The sequence below is a fragment of the Hypanus sabinus genome, chromosome 4, assembly GCF_030144855.1.
Source record: "Hypanus sabinus isolate sHypSab1 chromosome 4, sHypSab1.hap1, whole genome shotgun sequence".
Taxonomy (NCBI): Eukaryota; Metazoa; Chordata; class Chondrichthyes; order Myliobatiformes; family Dasyatidae; genus Hypanus; species Hypanus sabinus.
Window position 1 is genome coordinate 80990492 of NC_082709.1, and position 21148 is coordinate 81011639.

The 21148-nt window shown below is 46.8% G+C and overlaps 1 protein-coding gene across 1 annotated transcript in view; it reads right to left on the reverse strand.

Annotated features, from left to right (window-relative positions):
• Positions 1 to 21148, reverse strand: part of tmbim1a (transmembrane BAX inhibitor motif containing 1a) — an 81507-nt gene that overhangs the window by 27747 nt on the left and 32612 nt on the right. The window contains exons 2-4 of the mRNA XM_059967522.1: positions 13697 to 13982; positions 2162 to 2262; positions 1613 to 1677 (exon numbers count right to left, since the gene is read on the reverse strand). Of these exons, the coding sequence (XP_059823505.1) occupies positions 1613 to 1677; positions 2162 to 2262; positions 13697 to 13940 (410 nt within the window). The 5' untranslated portion in view covers positions 13941 to 13982. The remainder of the gene's footprint in view (positions 1 to 1612; positions 1678 to 2161; positions 2263 to 13696; positions 13983 to 21148) is intronic.

The window sequence follows — 21148 nt, forward strand, 5'->3', positions numbered from 1 at the left end:
TTTATGGGATTGTTTGTGTATGTATGTGTGTATATATTTACGTTTATTGTGATTTTTATGCTGCATCAGATCAGGAGTAACAATCATTTTGCTCTTTTTTACACTTGAGTGCTAGAGAGAAATATTGAATCTTGAAGATTGTCGTCGTGCTTCTGGCGCCAACTTGCTAACCCTAACCTGGACATCTTCGAAGTCATGGGAAGACCATACAGGCTCCTTACACACAGCGATGGGAATTGAGCCCAAACTGCTGAGTGTTGGCTCTATAAAACGCTGTACTAGCTGTTAGGCTACTGTGCTGCCCATACAGACCGCAGGACCGTGCTCCAGAAGCATTGGGACGGAGTTTCTAGGGCACACAGAGCAGACCGCATTTTCCAGGCACTGGGACTGCCTGTGTCAAGTACGGACTGAGAGCGTTCTTTACAAACCTCAGCACAGTGATGTGTCCAAAACAGAGACCGAGAAGTACGCGCATTGGGATTGCGTTTAGCAGGGTGGCACGGTGAAGCAGCGGTTAGCATAACACTTCACAGTACCAGAGAATCTGGTTCAATTCTCACTGCTGTCTGTAGTGTTAGGGTCAGTAAGTTGTGGACATGCTGTATTGGCGTCGGGAGCACGGAGACACTTGCCGGCTGCCCCCAGCGCATACTCGAACTGTGTCGGCGTTGACACAAACAATACATTTCACTGCTTGTTTCAATCTACATGTGACAGATAAAGTTCACCTTAAACATTTTAGAGCTTAAGTTTTTCAACACTGTAGCTGAACATATTCATCAGGTCACAATCGCCAGTTATCTGTGATCTACAGCAGGCAGGATTTCCCGGTGCCCAAACATTTCAGTTTTACTCAGTACTCTCATTCTGACATGTTGATCAACAGCTTCCTCTATTGCCACAAGAGACCACTCCCACGTTGGAGGAGCAACACCTCATATTTCCTCAGGGTAGACTCCAACCTGACAGCAGGAACATCAATTTCTCCAATTTCTGGTAATTTCACCCTCTTCTTCTCTCTTTGCCATTCCCCATCTTGGCTGCCCTCTTATTCCTTCTCCTCTTCTCACCTGCCCATCATCACTCTTTTGTGCCCCTCCTCCTTCCCTCTCTCACATGGTCCAGTCTCATCTCCTATCAGATTCCTTTTTCTTCAGCCCTTTACCATTTCCACCTATCACCTCTCAGCTTCTCACATTATACCCCTTCCCCCACCCATCCACTAGCCTCCTCACCTATCACTTTCCAGCTTTTACTCCTCACACCCCTTCCCACCTTCGTTTCTGGCTTTCCCCCTTCCTTTCCAGTCCTGATGAAGGGTCTCAGCCCAAAACAGTGACTGTTTATTCCCCTCCACAGATGCTGCCTGACCTGCTGAGTTCCTCCAGCACTTTGTGTGTGTTGCTCCAATGAAATGGATTCTCCCAGTCCTGAGGAAGAGGGGAGGGAAGGAGGGTTGGGTAGGTGATTCTCCCTGAGCTGAACAACTCTGAGGTGGCATCACCCGTCCGTGCAGGATCATTTTTTGTGGAACGGTGGTGTCTGTGGGATGGGTCACTGAGGCATTCAGGGCGGCCGAGGGTCGAGGTCAGCGGAGGTAACGTCTCACCTGAACGTGAAGACGGCCACAATCCCGAAGGTGACGAACAGCTGGGCTGTGAGGATCAGGTACACCTAATATCGAGGAGAGGGTGAGGGGGAGGTGAGAGGGAGGTGGAGAGAGGGGTTAGCAAGGAGGCGATATAGGAAAAGCATTAGAGGGCAAGGGTGGGATACAGAAGAGAGGGGAAGGGATGATTGTGGGAGGTGAGTGAGGGGGGAGAGAGAAAGTGACACCAAGATAGAGAGAGACAGGGTTGTGAGCCAGAGGAAGAGGTCACGGGAGGAGAGGGGTGGAGGAAGGTGTGTGATTAGGTGGGGGGGGGAGAACAGGTGGAAGGAAGTAAAGTCATTGACATTAGTAGGGTTACAGTGTCTATCACACATCAACCATCCAATCACCTCACCACCCCACCCCACCTCCCACTCCCCATTCCTGGCGGTGGTGGGGGGAAGGGAGAGGTGGCAGGGAGCCCCACCATTTCCACGGCAATGCCCGGCTGGCATCCCCAGCCGCCGCCCAATTGCCTTCCTTCTGCCTGGCCTGGCCTGCTCTCACCTTGCGGATAAAGGCGTGTCGAACCTTGCGGTCATCCCAGGAGCTGGCGGTGAAGTCCTCGTTCCCCGCCTCAGGGTTGGGTGTGGAGCTCCCATAGGGTCCTGGAGCAGGGAGAGGTGAGAGAGAGTCAGCGCTGTACCCACAAGCTGCCCCACCCACCCCCGCCAACCCAACCAGCTGTAAGCACACCCATCTCTGATGACAAGGAACTATGTCGTCAAGTTCATCTTATTGTGCAGAGAGTTGTGGACTGAGCTCAGCACGCCACAGAAACCAGCCTCCCCTCCATTGACTCTGCACTTCTCGCTGCCTCAGTAAAACAGCCAGCAGAATCAAAGACCCCTCCCACCCCAGACATTCTCTCTTCTCCCCCGTCCCCCTTCCAAATGGGCAGAAGATAGAAAAGCCTGAAAACATATACCACCAGGCTCAAGGACAGCTTCTACCCCTCTGTTATCAGGCTGTTGAAGTGACTTTTTGTACAATAAGATGGAATCTTGTCCTCACAATCTACCTCGTCATGATCATGCACTTTAACATTCACCTGCACTGCACTTTCTTCAGAGGCTTTTAAAGATTCAAGATTCAAAAACTTTATTGTCATTCTAACCGTACATCAGCTCTGCAGGGCAGAATGAGACAGTGTTTCCCAGGAGCAGTGCAATCATAACATAACAAACCCAACACCAAAATAATAAACATAACAATAAATAGTAAAACACAACAACATATCAGTTAAAAACAAGTTATAAGTGTCCAGTGCAAGTTAAAAGTGTCCAAAGCAGAGTCAGGTAGAGCAGCTATTTAGCAGTCTGACTGCCTGTGGGAGGAAGCTGTTTAGTAGCCTTGTGGTTTTAGTTTTGATGCTCCTGTAATGTTTACCTGATGGCAGAAGAACAAACAGTTCATGGAGAGGGTGTGAGGGGTCTTTAGTGATGTACTGTGTCTTCTGGAGGCATCGACACTGAAAGAGGTCTTGGACAGAAGGTAGAGAGACCCCAATAACCTTCTCTGCTCCCCGAACCACCCTCTGCAAGGCTTTTTTGTCAGCAGCACTGCAGCTGGAGTACCAGGTCGTGATACAAAAGGTCAGAACACTCTCAACCACTCCTCTGTAGAATGTAGTTAAGATGTTAGTGGGGAGTGACGCTTGTTTAAGCTTCCTGAGAAAGTGCAATCTCTGCTGGGCTCATTTCACACTCCCAGTGGTGTTCCTGGACCAGGTGAGATTGTCCGAGATCTACACCCCAAGGTATTTGATGTTTTCCACTCTCTCCACTGTGGAGCCGCTGATGCTGAGGGGTGTGTGCTCAGGCTGAGACAGTCTGAAATCGACGATCGTCTCCTTGGTTTTGGTGACGTTAAACATCAAGTTGTTGTCACTGCACCAGCTCTCTAGGTGTTTGACCTCCTCCCTATACATTGTTTCATCATTTTTGCTGATGAGCCGCACCACTGTGGTATCATCAGCAAATTTACTGATCAGGTTCTCCTTGAATCTGGCTGCACAGTCATGTGTTAGCAGTGTGAACAGCAATGGGCTAAGCACACAGCCCTGTGGGGATCCAGTGCTCAGTGTGATGGAGTCAGAGATGCTCCTGCCAACACGGACTGACTGTGGTCTCTCTGTCAAGAAATCCAGAATCCAGAGACACATGGCAGTGTTAAGGCCAAGCAATGATAGTTTCTCCACTAGTCTCTGCGGGATGATGGTATTGAATGCTTTACACTACTTTACACTTTATTCTGCATTATTATTTTAAATTAAGTTTATTTGTCACTCCTACATCTATACAGACAGTGAAATGTATAATTTGGGAACAACAAAACAAAAACACAGCCCAAGGATGTACTAGGGGCAGCCTGCGAGTGGTGCCACATGCCTGGCGTTTCCTTGAGGATACCGTGCATGTCGATAAGGCTGCAGAAATATGACGGGAAGATGATCTACACACCGAAAATTTATACGTTTGCTGTTGATGCGTTGTCTCGAGCAGTCATCAAGAAAGAAAACAGTGACTGAGAGATTAGTGCAGATACACAGAGGCCGATGTTGAAATGATTATTGCCTCCATTCCAGGATCTCCCAATAGACCAGAGAAGATTCGGACGGCAGCAGGGACAGATGAAACAATGAAAGTGCTCAAAGAAACAATACAGAAACGATGGCCAGCAACTAAGATCAACCAGAGTGCATTCGGGATCACTGGGCACACAGAGCTGAACTGTCAGCAGTGGAAGGCATGGTCATGGTCTTCAGAGCGAACGGGTTTGCAATTCCAACGTCGCTACGCAGGGAAATGCTCCAGAAGATACACGAAGGGCATCCTGGTGAAAAAAGTGTAAACAAAGAGCTTGTGAAGTGATGTAATGGTCAAAAATAAACCACGACATCAGCCAAATGACTGCTCCATATGAGATATTTCTTACCTACAGACCAAAGCAGCAAGCAGAATCATTTACACCACATCCTGTACCGAACAGGGTGTACATAAGGGTTGGAGTGGATTTGTTTAAATGTAATGGGAAGAATCATACTGTTGTAACAGACTATTTTTCCAATTACCCAGAGGTTGCAACACTGCAATCAACATCCAGCAAAGTGGTCATCCCCTTCCTGAAACTGTTTGTGAGACACAGAGTTCTGTGTGAAGCTGTATCAGGCAATGGTTCACAATTGTCGAGCTGTGAATTTGAGCCCTTTGCAAATGATTGGGGTTTCTATATAAAGAGCAACTTCAAACCCACATCACCCAAAATCGAAAGGTCTAGCAGAGAGTCTGGTCAAGGTAATGAGGGATTTCATGAAGAAAGCGCAAGATGGACGAGAAGATTTCCACAGAAGTCTGATGATTTACATAAGTGCGCCACTGCAGAATGGCCTGTCACCAGCCCAAGTGCTGTTGGGTCGACTCAAACACACTAACCTTCCAGTGCACGAAAGTCTATTGACACCTAAAGCAGCACACAGGGTCAAACTGGCTAAAGTAAAAGGGAAAGAGAAACAGAAGGAGTGTCACAACAAGACTGCAAAAACCCTTCCAGTCTTGAGGCCTGGAGATCAAGTACGAATGCCAGATCAAAATTATGTGCAAGAGGAAGCTGCTCCACATTCCTACCAGATCCAGATGGAACAAGGAACACCTCTAAGAAGGAACCATGTGGATCTATGACCACAAACTCCAATCCATAGCTGTGACAGGTCACCTGTCAATACACCAAAGGGGTCAGCAGATGTGAAAAACAAACTTGCTCAGAGTTCTCAAAAACACAGCAAATGAAAGCAATACATCTGCAAAGACAAATAGCAGACCAGAAAGGATCAGCAACCCACCTCAGAGACTGATTGAGAGCTGATGAGTGAACAAGGGACTGCATTTGCTCATTGCATTTGAAGTTATATCTTTGTTGGAAGGCATTATTGTTTCTTGCAGGTTTATGAGGGCATAGTATTCTGTTTGCTTTAAAGGGGGGAGGTGATTTATTATGTGCGCACATAATAAAGAGCTTCAGGCTCCATGAGCAAGCAGGGCTGTTCACCCAGAAGTGGAAGTTATGTTAATGAACGGGGCACAAGTATGCTTGGGTGGGCTGAAGGTCTCAAGTAAAATGTAGGTGAGCTGAAGCCAATCCTAAATAAAACAGTTCTAGTGTTTTTATCCTGGCAAGTTTGTCTTTATTAAGAACCTAACACCTCCCACATAACCCTCTTCTTTTCTTTCATCCACGTGCCTATCTAAGAGTTTCTTAGACGTGCCTTGTGTATCTGCCTTTACCACCACTCCTGGCAGCACATTCCACACATCCACCACTCTCTGTGTAAAAAAAAGTTACTTCTGACATCCCCCCCCCCCCCCATACTTTCCTCCAATCACCTTAAAATATGCTCCCTTGTATCAGCCATTTCTGACCTGGGAAAAAGTCTCTATCATCATGTCACCTCTATTAAGTCACCTCTTATTCTCCTCTGCTCGAAAGAGAAACGCCCCAGCTCATTCAACCTATCCTCATAAGACATGATCTCCAATCCAAGCAACATCCAGGTAAAACTCCACTGCGCCCTTAAGAGGGTCATAGATAGATTAAACATGTACAGTCTTTCTCACAAGGTCGGGAATCAAGAACTAGAGGGCAAAGGTTTAAGGTCGGAGGGAAGAGATTTAATTGAAACCCAAGGAGCAACTCTTCCACCCAGAGGATGGTCAAGATCTGGAACAAGCTGCCAGAGGATGTGCAAGTGAAAGATATGCACCTTTTACATTGGCAAGTCAAATTTCAGATGATATTCATTCCAAGTTTTCTGACTGTGATGGATGCAAGAACGTTTATCGAGTGCAACCTGCTAAACATGGCGATAAGCCTTGTGAGGGCATAGTTAAAGTCTTCATGAACCACTACTCACCTAAACCTTTGATTATTGCTGAGAGGTTTGGATTTCCTAGACTTTGTGGTGGTGCTGAAGCAAGTGTCTGAACACCGCGATTCTGGGCAGTTGCTGAATGACACGTTACATGATAGACTTGTATGTGGTCTGCGTAGTGAGGCAGTTCAGAATCTTTTCCTTACAGAAGGCAGACTAACATAACAGGTGGCAATTGAGGTTAGTACATCAATGGAGATGGCAGGCAAAGAAGCACAGCTGTTAAGTACACCTTCCAAAGTTCATAAAGTTTCTCTTGACAATAAGACACCTATTGCCAATCAGTGTTAACATTGTGGCAAAACTGGGCATTCAGCAAAAGAACGCTGGTATAAGGATTTAGATTGGTGAAGCTGCGGCAGGAAAGTACATAGTGAATGGGCCTGTAAAAGTAAAAAAAATTATCAACCAAAAACACTGAAATAAAGTAAAATGACTTTTGGAAAAACTAAAAGAAACACGCAAACAAGATGGAGCATATGAGGATGGACTGAGTGACTCTCACTCTGTGGTTGGAGAAGCTTTGCGTGTTTTATCCGTTTCAGGGCACAAAGGTGGCTATTGGGTGACCCCACCGTTGGATGGAGCCACAGTGATGATACGGGTGGTCATGGGGAGCTGCAATATCGCTGGTTTCAGAGACAGCGTACAAGGAGAAATTGCAGCATCTCAGTGGCAAGGTTGACTTTGAAAGACTTACGCTGGTGAGGTTTTTCCAGAGAGGGCAATAGTACACATTAGAGTGGAGTCTAACAAACGGAGGAAGAAGCTTCCACTGTACGCTGTTAAAGGTACTTCTGGGCCACTTGTGTTTGGAGCAGCTCAAACCCAAGTGAACTTGATTAGTGGGAGCACTGGTCTACAAGAGGTATTGAAGAAACATGCAGAAGCATTCAACGGAGAACTGGGCAGTAAGAAAGGAATCACTGTTAAGCCTGACAGAACACCCAAGTGCCTGAAGACATGTTCCATACACCCTCAAACCAAGACTGGTCCAGAGTGAGGTGTTATAACCAGTATGTGTATGTAACTGGGCATCTCCAGTGGTTCCTGTCCTAAAAAGGATGGGTCTTCAAGGCTTACTGGAGACTCCAAGGTGACCATTAACCCGGTTCTTACGGCTGAACAATACCCTCTTCCCCTCACTGATGACCTTTTTGCAGGATTGGCCAGAGGATGGACATTTAGCAAGATGGACTTATGTCGAGTATACTTGCAGATGCACATGGAGGCAGAGTCCCAGGAACTGTTTGACCACAGCGACTCACAAAGGAAGGTTCAGGTACTGAAGGCTTGGGTTTGGATTCCCTTGGCTCTTGCACTTTTTCTATGAGTAATGGACCAGATCCTGAGGGGGTTGACGGGTGAAATGGAGGAGATCCTGAGAGGGTTGACGGGTGAAATGGACCAGATCCTGAGGGGGTTGTCGGGTGAAATGGAGGAGATCCTGAGGGGGTTGACGGGTGAAATGGAGGAAATCCTGAGGGTGTTGACGGGTGAAATGGAGGAGATCCTGAGGGGGTTGACAGGTGAAATGGAGGAGATCCTGAGGGGGTTGACGGGTGAAATGGAGGAGATCCTGAGGGGGTTGACGGGTGAAATGGAGGAAATCCTGAGGGTGTTGACGGGTGAAATGGAGGAGATCCTGAGGGGGTTGACAGGTGAAATGGAGGAGATCCTGAGGGGGTTGACAGGGGTGAAATGGACCAGATCCTGAGGGGGTTGACGGGTGAAATGGAGCAGATCCTGAGGGGGTTGACGGGTGAAATGGAGCAGATCCTGAAGGGGTTGACGGGTGAAATGGAGCAGATCCTGAGGAGGTTGACGGGTGAAATGGAGGAGATCCTGAGGGGGTTGACGGGTGAAATGGAGGAGATCCTGAGGGGGTTGACGGGTGAAATGGAGGAGATCCTGAGGGGGTTGACGGGTGAAATGGACCAGATCCTGAGGGGGTTGACGGGTGAAATGGAGGAGATCCTGAGGGGGTTGACGGGTGAAATGGACCAGATCCTGAGGGGGTTGACGGGTGAAATGGAGGAGATCCTGAGGGGGTTGACGGGTGAAATGGAACAGTTCCTGAGGGGGTTGATGGGTGAAATGAAGCAGATCCTGAGGGGGTTGATGGGTGAAATGGACCAGATCCGGAGCAGGTTGATGGTGTGCAATACTAATTAAATGACAGACTCATTCCTGGGGAAATTGAGCATGAGCTGCTACAATATTTGGATCTGCACTACAGTGGTTCAAGGAAAATGGACTAAATGTCCAGAAGGACAAGTGTGAACTCCTTCAACCTTTGACTGAATATTTGGGCCATACGATCAACAACTCAGGGCTTCACAAGACACCAAAGGTAAAGGCAATCGTGGAGACTCCATCACCACAGAACGCAAGTCAATTAAAATCTTTCTCAAGGCCACTAACATACTAAGTTTGTTCCAAACCAGCCCACATTCTGAAACAACTTTATGAGCTTTTAAATAAGTCAACACACTGACAGTGGACAGCTCACAGTGAAGAGGCTCTTAAATAGGCCAGAACAGCTTTGTCACAGTCTGAGGGGCTCACACACTTCAACCCATCATTTGTGCTGTTGTGCTGCGATACATCACCCTCTGGTCTGGGGACGGGTTTTCTCACATATCATCCCGCCAGGTGAAGAGCATCCAATTGTTTTTACACCAAGGACATTAAGCAAGGCAGAAAGCCTCTATGCCCAGATTGAGGGGAAGCACTTTTTGGAGTTCAGAAATTCCATCAATTCCTCTTTGGCTGACAGTTTTCGCTACTGACAGATCATGGCCCTTGACATCAATTTTTGGTCCATACACGGGCATTCCTTCCCTGGCTGCTAGTCAAATGAAAAGGTCTCTGTTTCTATCTGCACATCAGTAAAATATAAAGCAGAGGAGGTCTGAGATAATTCGAATGCTGGTGGACTATCCAGACTTCCCTCAGCTGTTCCAGCTCCAGAGTCATCCCCAAAAGAGATCGTTACTTCAAGGAAGTATCTACAGCTACAATAACTGCAGCACATGTACTGATCCTGTTCTATCGACTGTGGCGTGCATAGTAACTCATGAATGGAGAGGAGGGCTCACAGTCCAAGCAGGGCGTTTACTATGGCGATACTGTGTTGTCATTCCCCCACCATTCAGAAAGCAAGTGCCTGACCAGCTACACACAGGACACAGTATTGCACACAGTGGCTCCCGGAGGCTGAGTAGATGAAGCCAATGAAGAGGACAAAGCACGCCCACCTCGTCAGTGAGTCAGAAATGTTCCCCATCTTGCTCCTTTGCATCCATGGGAATGCCTGAAGAACCATGGCAGGGGATTCACAGATCTACAGGAGCTGTAGAAGGCCTCATGTTCTTGGTTACAGTGAACACACACAGCAAATGGCCCGAGGCTGCCATCGTGGAGCACTGCATCTGGAAAATGCATGCAGCAGCTACTTTCTACCTTTAGATGTTTTGGGCTTCCTCAACAGTGGCAGTGACGCACCATTCCTGTTTGAAGAGTTCAAGGCACTTACAGAAGCAAACGGTAGTCAGCACATCAAGTCAACACCACAGCATCCCTCCACTAACGGCCTTGCTGAACGATTTTACAAACAACGAAACAAATCCTCACGACTTCAGTGGGAAGTGGATCCCTCAACCAGCATCTTAGCACTTGCTTGCCGACATATCACAATACGCCACACACCACCACCAAAATGGCTCCAGCCACTGCACTGACGAAAAGACAGCTTCGTACCCGGCTTGACCTGCTTAGACCCCAAACACAAAGCAGATCAGAATCGGATTTAATATAATTGGCATATGTCCTGAAATTTGTTAACTTTGCGGCAGTAATACAATGCAATATGTAATAAAAGAGATAAAGAAACTGTGAACTAAAGTATATATATATTAAATAGTTAAAGTAGTTCAAAAAAAAAGGGTAGTGAGGTAGTGTTCAGGAGTTCAATGTCCATTCAGAAATCAGATGGCAGAGGGGAAGAAGCTGTTTCTGCATCACTGAGTGCGTGTCTTCAGGCTTCTGTACCTTCGTCCCAACGGTAGCAATCAGAACAAGGCATGTCCTGGGTGATGGGGGTCTGTAATGGTGAATGCCGCCTTTTTGAGGCATCGCTCCTTGAAGATGTCTTGGATACCACGGAGGCTGTTGCCATGATGGAGTTGTGCTAAATGAACAGAGAACCCTCACACAGAGATGTGCTCAAGTGAAGTACAGAGGTTTCACAGCAGGAGGGAGAGTACTCGCCCAAAACTACATTTCCAAAACAAAGTGGATACCTGTGATGGTGGTGGCACAAACTGGTCCTGTGCCGTATACAGTGGAAACTAGTAACAACGACATCTGGAGAAGGCATCATGATCAGCTGCTGCCTACTTCTGAGGCTATTAAAATCAACACCAGCTCACCAATCCAGATCCAGTTGTAGAAATGGGACAGGATTCTGAGACAAAGACTGCAGAATCTTCGTTAGGATCGAATGACACAGCCAGTGCTCCCCCATCCTGTGTTTCTGAGGCACCCCTTACTGACAATGTAGTACCCAAGCCAAGATCTATACATACACCACCAAGAGATAAAAGGACTCCCCAGATCGCTGTACCCTCACGGGAACAGGCAGCGTCCAAACAGATTGAATTGCTGGTTTAGCAACTAACCCTCAGCACATGGGGCAGAGTAATCTCCAGGGTTATGTCTGGGAATAGAGGCAGTCTATCCTCTTTCCCTAGTTTAAAAAAACATGTTTTTACTTTTTCTCCACTGAATGCTAAGAGTTCAGCAGTTTGTCTGTGTATGGGAAAGCAAAGAGAACTTTACAACGGGGGGGGGGAGGAATATGTCATGTATTCATGTAGAATAACGTGAGAGGGCATTGGGATAGATGACTAACAAACAGAATAAACAGCTATATGTTTGAATCTTACTCCTCCATCTCTCCTGTGTGTTATTCACATCCACCCGGACTCCCAGTACCACAGATGTACCAGTGACTCTATGATTTTGATAGGTACATGGAGAGGAAAGATATAGGGGGGCGTGGGTCAAATACTGGCAAATGGGACTAGCTTGGTGGATGCCACAGTCAGCGTGGAAGACAAACAAGAGAAAATCTGCAGATGCTGGACATCCTAGCGACATACACAAAATGCTGGAGGAACTCAGCAGGTCAGGCAGCCGATATGTCCAGCCATGGCCTCTACCACTGTCGAGATGAGGTCATACCTAGGTTGGAAGAACACCACCTTATATTCTGTTTGGGTAGTCTCTAACTTCATGGCATGAACATCAATTTCTCTAACTTTCAGTAATGGCCCACCTGCACCACACCACCTTCACCATATCCCATCCCCTTTCCCTCTCTCATGTTATTTTCTTGCAAGCCCATCGCTTCCCTCTGGTGCTCCCCCCCCCCCCACCCTTTCTTCTTTCTTCCATGGCCTTCTGTCTCTTTCACCATTCAACTTCCTAGCTCTCTGCTTCATCCCCTCCTCCTTCACCTATCGCTTGGCATTTCTCTCTCCTCTCCCCCCACCTTTCAAATCTACTCCTCAGCTTTTTCTCTCCAGTCCTGCTGAAGGGTTTCGGCCCCAAGTGTTGACTGTCCTCTTTTTCCATAGATGCTGCCTGGCCTGCTGAGTTCTTCCAGCATCTCGCACGTGTGTGTTGACAGGCCGAAGTTCCTGCTTCCATTCTATTTGACACTACGAAAGTTCCTGACATTAAATCTGCTGCTCCCTCCCCCAGACAATGCCGTTCTTGTGCTATTTTGAGATATTATGATTCCTAGGCGTGTCGCTCTCTGGGGATATGTTGTCAAACAGGCCAGGCCAGGCCTCTGCCCCGATCACTTTCCCACTTTCATTTCTCACCTTTGAGTCGTCCCTCAACAGATTCTTCATCCGAACAACTCAGGGATTCGCACATCAGGAGAAGATAAATACTGGAACTGGTGGGTAAGACCCGTGGGGGGGGGGGGGGGGCAGGAGGTGGGGGAAGGACATGGACAAAGCAAAGGGGGGAGAAGTTGTGAGGGAGCAGAGACCCAGGAAAGGGGGGAGACTGAAAATAAGAGGTGGGGGAAGAGAGAGTGAGAGAGACAGACACACATACATACACACACACACACACACACACACACACACACACACACACAAACACACAAACACACACACACACAGAGGGTGGGGTCAGAGAGGGGAGGGGGAGAGAGAGAGTGGGGGTGGGGGGAGAGGGAGGGGAGAGGGAGGGGAGAGGGAGGGGAGAGGGAGGGGAGAGGGAGGGGAGAGGGAGGGGAGAGGGAGGGGAGAGGGAGGGGAGAGGGAGGGGAGAGGGAGGGGAGAGGGAGGGGAGAGGGAGGGGAGAGGGAAGGGAGAGGGAAGGGAGAGGGAAGGGAGAGGGAAGGGAGAGGGAAGGGAGAGGGAAGGGAGAGGGAAGGGAGAGATGTCAGGACATTCACTTTCTGAAGTTTAGAGAGCAACATCGCAAGACAGAGACTCACAAGAGACCACAGGTGCTGAAACCTGAAGCTGAAGTCAAACTGCGATAGATACTCAGTGAATGAAGCAGCTTTTGAGCTGGGGACAGATATTCCAACGTTCAGGGTTGAGATCCTGAATCAGGACTGAGGTGGAGAGGGAGGGTGGCCGGGGTAAAAAGGAGGGGGTGAGGGCAGCCAGTGGCTGAACAATGGAGTGGTGAGGAGTGACGGGCAGATAGGGGAGGGGAGGAGTAGGGTTGGGAGACAGAGACCAAACAATGATGGGTGGAAGTAGACAAGAGAAAAAAAGAGGCAGATAGAGCTGGAGTGGAGAAGGGAGGGTGAATGTGGAGTCTGATAAGCAGAAGCACACAGGAAGGTAACAATGGGAATCATTAGTGAAAAAGTGTCAGGCAGAAGGGACCAAATGGGGGACCATGTATGGTGTGTGAAACGCCGTTATGGAATAGTTCCCTACCATTGACCCTACCCCAACCCATCCACTCTCACCACGCACAGGGTTGGCTCTCATAGTCCCCACGTCCCACCTGCCACTGTAACGGGGAACTGCCCACATCCCCCACCACCCACCCACCCCATCCTCAGCACTCACCTGAGCTTCCTCCAGGCCACGTCGGATTCAGGGGGAGAGTTGGCATCATCGGGGGACCCATGGGAGGTCCTGCCTGGTGGAAGCTTGACGGGTAGCCCATGTTCCCAGCGGGGGGGTATGGGGGGCTCTGCCCAGGAGGGTAGGCAGGCCCATAATTTGGAGGGTAGGGTCCGGTAGTGCCAGGAGGAGGATATAAGGGGTCAACTGATTCCTCATAGGAGGGCGGAGCACTGGGGGTAGCCATACTCTTTTCCGATTCCTGGTCCCGACGTCAAACAGCAACACCCTGGAAAACAGAGGTCAGAGTTAACTCATGTAGCAAGGTGCGGAACAAGTAAGTCAATACAAGAGTGAGTCAGATCGGCTGGTTGAGTGGTGTCACAATAACAACCTTGCACTCAACAACAGTAAGACCATGGAGCTGATTGTGGACTTCGGGAAGGGATCATTCAGTGGAAAGGGTGAGCAGTTTCAAGTTCCTGGGTGTCAATATCTCTGAGGATCTATCCCAGCCCAATATATTGATGCAATTACAAAGAATTAAGTCAGTGGCCATACTTTGTTAGGAGCTTGAGGAGATTTTCACAAATTTCTACAGATGTACTGTGGAGAGCATTCTAACAGGTCACATCACCGTCCGGTGTGGAGGGGTCACTGCACAGGATCAGAAAAAGCTGCAGGAAATTGTAAACTCAGTCAGCTCCATCACGGGCTCCAACCTCCCCAGCATCGAGGACACTTTCAAAAGGTGATGCCTCAAGAAGGTGGAATCCATCATTAAGAACCTTCACCACCCAGGACATGCCCTCTTCTCAATACCACCATCAGGGAGAAGGCAGAAGAGCCTGAAGACCCACACTCAACGTTTTAGGAACAGCTTCTTCCCCTCCACCATCAGATTCCTGAACAGCCATGAACGCTGCCTCATTATTCTTTTTCTTTGCACTATTTATTATTTTTGTAATTTATTGTAATTTTATGCATTGCATTGTACTGCTGAAGTAAAACAGTAAATTTCACAACTTACGTCAGAGATGGTAATCTTGAACACAAAAGATTATGCAGATCTAGTGTAATAAACACAAAATGCTGGAGGAACTCAGCAGGTCAATCACCATCAATGGGCAATCAACATTTTGGGCCTAGAATTGTTTATTCCCCTCTGTAGATGGTGCCTAACTTGCTTAGTTCCTCCAGCATTTCGTCTGTCTTAGTATTTGTGGTTCTCCTGAGACTGCTTCCCTTTTTCTGTCCCGTCCTGATGAAGTGTCTTGGCCTGAAACATCGACTGTTTATTCCTCTCCACAGATGCTGCCTGACCTCATAACTATCCCGATTCTGATCTTCTGCCATGTGGGAACTCAGTTCCAATTTGCAAATGGTTTGGGTAGCAGGAGACAGATGCAGAACTCGGTGTAACCCTGGGGACAACCGGAAATTGAAAAGGCCCCAGAAGAGGAAAACTTTTCAGGAGTGTAACTGGTGAAGTGGGATTATTCAGTGAACCTTCCCACAGGCTAAGGGAGTCACAGATTCCACAGCTGTAAATAAATGAACTAGCCGCTCGACCCAGATGTTTCCATCAGAGAAATGGGAGGGGCTACAGCTATACCAGTGCTGGGAGGAAGGCGGGTGGGGGGGGGGAGAGAGGAGGGGGAGAGGAAGACAGAGACAGAACAAAAAATAGGAGTGTTGCTGAATGGCAGCAACTGCAGCCACCTTGTTTTGATCAGTAAAGCAGTCAGGGTTGTTTATTTGAATCAGACTCAGAAAGTGACTCAAGCAGATGTCAAACACAAGTGGAGATTCTGGGCTCTGTGCCTTCCAGACACGTTAACACCCTCACCCACCCACAGGAGGACAGCCAGTGAAGAATTTCCAACCACGTGGCATTACGTCAAGTCTACAATGTGGAATCTGGCCATTCAGCCCTATGGCTCCTGTGAGCTGTTAGCAGAGGCTGGACAAGCTTGGGTAACAGACAAAACATTGGAGAAACTCAGCAGGTCTGGCATCACCTATAGAGGGGAATAATCACAAGAGATTTTGCAGATGCTGGAAATCCAAAGCAAGGCACACAAAATGCTGGAGGAACTCAGCAGGTCAGGCAGTGCCTATGGAGGGAGCTGGACAGCCGACGTTTCAGGCCAAGACCTTCCTCAGGACAAACCTGGGGCTGTTTTGTCAGGAGCAGTGAGCGCCCAGAGATCACTGAACACATTTCCAATGCTAGACGAATATAGTGAATGTAGGGAGGTGGTCAAACTCAACACATCAAGGGCTGTAATCTCTGGATTACCGGCAACCCAGCTTCAGGACAAATGTAGGAAAATTTAAATATATTGACTGTTACATAAGGGATCCTACCCACCCCACTCATGGACAGTTTGCCCCACACACCCCCTAACGGAAGAGCAATGCAGCTTCCAAGCCAGGACCACCGGGCTCAAAGACAGTTACTTCCTCCAAGCTATCAGCCTGACCAACACCTTCACACCCCACCACCTTTACATCCACATCACCTCGCGCCACTTCACGTACAATCACTTCCCTGTACATTGCATTTTATAGGATTGCTTTTATATAAATAATTATTGTTTTACTGGGTTCTTCATGCTTATTGTTTTTATGCTGCATCTGATCTGGAGTAGCAAACATTTCGCTTTCCTTTCCTCTCATAGACCAAAGAATGACAATAAACGGCCTTGAATCCACCTCACACCCTGTTGTGACCTCGTAGCTTATTGTCTGCCTGCACGGCACATTCTCTGTACCTCTTCATTCCGTACTCAATTACTGTTTTAAAGTTCAAAGTAAAATTTATTATCAGAGTACATGTCTCTGCATGCAACTCTGAGATTGTTTTTCCCGCGATCATACTCAGCAAATCTATAGAATAGTAACAGTAAACAGGACCAATGGAAGAGCAAGAGCACAGAAAATGAAAAATAGTGCAAATGCAAATATAAACAAACAGCAATAGATAATGAGAGCATGAAATTACAAGATAAAGAGCCCTTAAGGTGAGATCATTGGCTGTGGGAACATCTCAATAGATGAATGTAGTTATCCTCTTTTGTTCCAGAGCCTGATAGCTGAGGGGTAATAACTGTTCTTGAACCTGGTGGTGCCAGTCCTGGGGCTCTTGCACCTTCTACCTGATGCAGCAGTGAGAAAAAAGCATGGCCTTGGTGGTGAGGATCCCTGATGATAGATGCTGCTTATCCACGACAGTGCTTCTTATAGATGTGCTCAATGGTTGGGAGCGTGTTACCCATGATGTACTGGGCCGAATCCACCATCTTCTGTAAGATTTTCTACTCAAAGGCATTGGTGTTCCCATACCAGGCTGTAATGTAGCCGGTCAATACCCCTTCCACCACACATCTATAGAAGTTTCTCAAGGCTTTTGATGACATTGCAAATCTCTGCAGACTCCTAAAGAAGTAGAGGCGCTGTTGTGCTTTCCTTGCAATTAACATTTACATGATGGGTCCAGGACAGGTCCTCTGAGATAGTGACACCCAGGATCTGGACCATAGGCCTCCATGCCCCTCCCATTCAAACTTCTCCTAAATGGTGCAATTAAGCCCACATCCACCACTTTTGTTGGCAGCTCCTTCCACACTCTCAACAACCACTGAGTTCCACTTCAGATTCCCCTTAAACATTTCACCTTACATCCTTACCCATGACCTCTAATTCTAGTCTCACCCAACCTCAGTGGAAAAAGTCTGCTTGCATTTAACCTATGCTCCTTATAGCTTTGTATACCTCTATCAAGTTTCTCCTCGTTCTCCTGTGCTCCAGGGAATAAAGCCCAAACCTATTCAAACCTTCCCCTAAAAGTCCCGGCAACATTCACGTAAATTTTCTCTGTACTCTTTCAATTTTATTGACATCTTTCCTGTAGGTAGGTGACTAGAAGTACACACATTCCTTCAAATTAGGCCTCAGCAACGAATTATACAAACTCACAATAACATCCCAATTCCTATACTCAGTACTGATTTATAAAGGCCAACGTGCCAAAAGCTTTCGTTACAACCCTATACCCATGATGCCACTTTCTAGGAATTATGGACCTGCATTCCCAGATCCCTGAAGTATTCCCTGATTCTGAAAGTGTTCTAAAGAGAGGTTGAAGAAACTGTGGCTGACTAGAGAAGTTAAAAAGACAGCATGAAAGCAAAGGACCAGAATTGCACACAATACTGCAAATTACTGCTGAGTTCCTCCAGCATTTTATGCTATGTTAACTCTTCTTCTTTCTCCACAGATGCCGCCTGACCTGCTGAGTGTTTCCGGCTTTTTCTGCGCTTCCTTTACCAACCTCCTTTCAGCAAGATAATATGCAAGGAAGCCTCAAGAGTACAGTTTAAATAGAAAACTTGACACAAAGTCACAGAGGTGGTTAAAAGTGGTAGTTATTAAGACCACAAAACACAGGAGCAGAATTAGGCCATTCAGCCCATCGAGTCTGCTTCTTTCAAACAAATCACCTACAGGGTTGTGTAGTACAGGGGCTTATGGTGCCACACTGCTTATTATCCCAAACTCTTAGTGTTTGACTTGATAGCTCCTGGAGATTTGTTCCAACATTCTTTCTTCACCTCTCGCTGCATTCCTCCTTCGTTATAGCTTGCAGTCCACTGGGTTTCCTTGCTTTTCGTTTAAGCTTCTGTTTATCGGCAGGGTGGAACTCCTGCCTTGTTTGTGACTCTGGTTCCTTACACACCGGAGTGGAGGTGTTCAAGTTTGTCATTCAACTGTTAACATCCAAACAGTACAACGTTCCTCTGGACCAAGGTGTACATAACTCACACACAACACACAAAGTAATATTATCAGCAATTAACAAATAAAAAAAATACATTCCATCAGACTGGCATTTAGCATAAGATGCATTTACGATCTGGGTGCGGCAGGGAGTTCCGAATCACATGGCCTGGGGGAAGAAGCTCTTTCCCCACCCGAATGATCCTTGTCCCAGTGCTATGGTACCTCCTGACAGGTGTTAGGGGCCAAAGAGATTGTGGGATAGTATGGGAATACCAATGCCCAGGAATGGAAAACACTACAAAAAAATGGTGGATTCAGCCCAGTCCATCACAACCCTCCAGTTCAGGCACAAACTCTCCTGTCTGTACATGTTCCATCTTCCCCTGAAAAGAGCCCAATAGGCCAAAACCTGGAGCACTCTCTTCCGCATCATCTCCTTAGCCACTTGTAAAACTGCATCATCTTCCTGCTTCTGGACTCACTAGCATGTGGCATGGGTGATACTGATCAACAGAAAAGATTCTTTTGTGCCAAAGTGAAAACAAATTTCTACAAATTGGTCTAAATTTATTAGAATTATTAAATGCAAAATAATTGATTGCATAATTACTCACCCCCTTCAAGTCAGTATTTAGTAGATGCACCTTTAGCAGCAATTACAGCCTTGAGTCTGTGTGGATAGGTCTCTATCAGCTTTGCACACCTGGACACTGCAATTTTCCCCCATTCTTTACAAAACTGCTGAAGCTCTGTCAGATTGCAAGGGGATCGTGAGTGAACAGCCCTTTTCAAGTCCAGCTACAAATTCTCAACTGGATTGAGGTCTGGACTCTGACGTGGCTACTCAAGGACATTAACTTTGTTGCTTTTAAGCCATTCCTGTGTAGATTTGTCTTTATGCTTCAGGTCATTGTCTTCATGGAAAACAAATCTCCTCCCACGTCACAGTTCTCTTACGGACTGCATCAGGATTTCCCTGAATCTTGCTGCATTCATTCTACCCTCTATCTTCACAAGCCTTCTCAGTGAAGGCCGGTGAAGATAGTGAAGCATCCCCACAGCACGTTGCAGCCACCACCATGCTACACTATGCCAAACATAGTGTTTAGTCTGATGGCCAAGAAGCTCAATTTTGGTTTCATCAGACCATAGAAACCTCCAACATGCCTTCTGGCAAACTCTAACCAAGATTTCACGTGAGTTTTTTCAACTACAGCTTTCTCTTTGCCACTCTCCTATAAAGCTGTGACTGGTGAAGCACCTGAGCAACAGTTGTATGCAGAGACTCTCCCACCTCAGCCACTGAAGCTTGCAACTCCTGCAGAGTTGTCAAAGGTCTCTTGGTGGCCTCCCTCACTAGTCCTCTTCTTGCACAGTCACTCAGCTTTTGAGGATGGCCTGCTCCAGGCAGATTTACAGCTGTGCCATATTCTTTCCATTTCTTGATGATTGACTTAACTGTACTCCAAGGGATATTCAGTGACTCAAATTTTCTTGTATCCATCTCCTGACTTGTGCTTTTCAATAACCTTTTCGCAGAGTTGCTTGTCTTCATGGTGTAGTTTTTGCCAGGATATTGATTCATCACCAGCTGGACCTTCCAGATACCAGTGTATTTTTACTACAATCTATTGAAACACCTTGACTGCACACATGTATCCAAAAACAAATCTCCATTTAAATATTTATGTGACTTCTAAAACTAATTTTTCATATTAAAGGGTGTGAATACTTATGCAATCAATTATTTTCTGTTTTATATTTATAATTAATTCAGATCACTTTGTAGAGATCTGATTTCACTTTGCCACAAAAGTGTATTTTTCGGTTGATCAGTGTCAAAAAATGGCCGAATTAAATCTACTGTGATTCCACATTATAAAACATGAAAACTTCCAAGGGAGTTGAATACTTTTAATGGGCACTGTATTTAGAACTCCACTCCTGCCACATTAGACACTTACTAATATGCTTACTGAAAGAACTGCTCTACGACAGATACCATAGCGTCTGTCATGCACCTAGCCCTGACACACCTACTAAACAAGGACCAGAAGACTATAAGATGTAGAAGAATTAGACCAATTGGCCCATTGAGTCTGCTTCACCATTTCATCATGGTTGATTTAGTTTTCCTCTAGCCCCAATCTCCTGCCTTCTTGCCGTATCCCTTCATGCCCTGACCAATCATGAATCTTTCAACCTCTGCCTTAAATATACAAAAAGACTTGGCCTTCAAAGCTACCTGTGATAAATAATTCCAGACTCACTACTCTCAGGCTAAAGAAATAACTCATCTCTGTTCTAAAATGATTCCCCCCCTATTCTGAGGCAATGTACTCTGGTCTTAGATACTCCCACCATAGGAAGCATCCTCTCCACATCCCCTCTATTTCTCCATTCTCCATTTGACAGATTTCAATGAGGTCACCCCTCATTCTTTTGAATTCCAGTGAATACAGGCTCAGACCCATCAAAAGCTCTTCATATGACAAGTCATTCAATCCTGGAATCATTTTCATGAACCTCCTTTGAACCCCCTTTGGTGTCATCACATCCTTTCTAAGATAAATGGCTCAAACAGATTCACAATACTCTCACCGAGGCTTCACCATTGCTTTATAAAATCTCAACATTACAATCTTGCTTTTATATTCTTGAAATGAATGC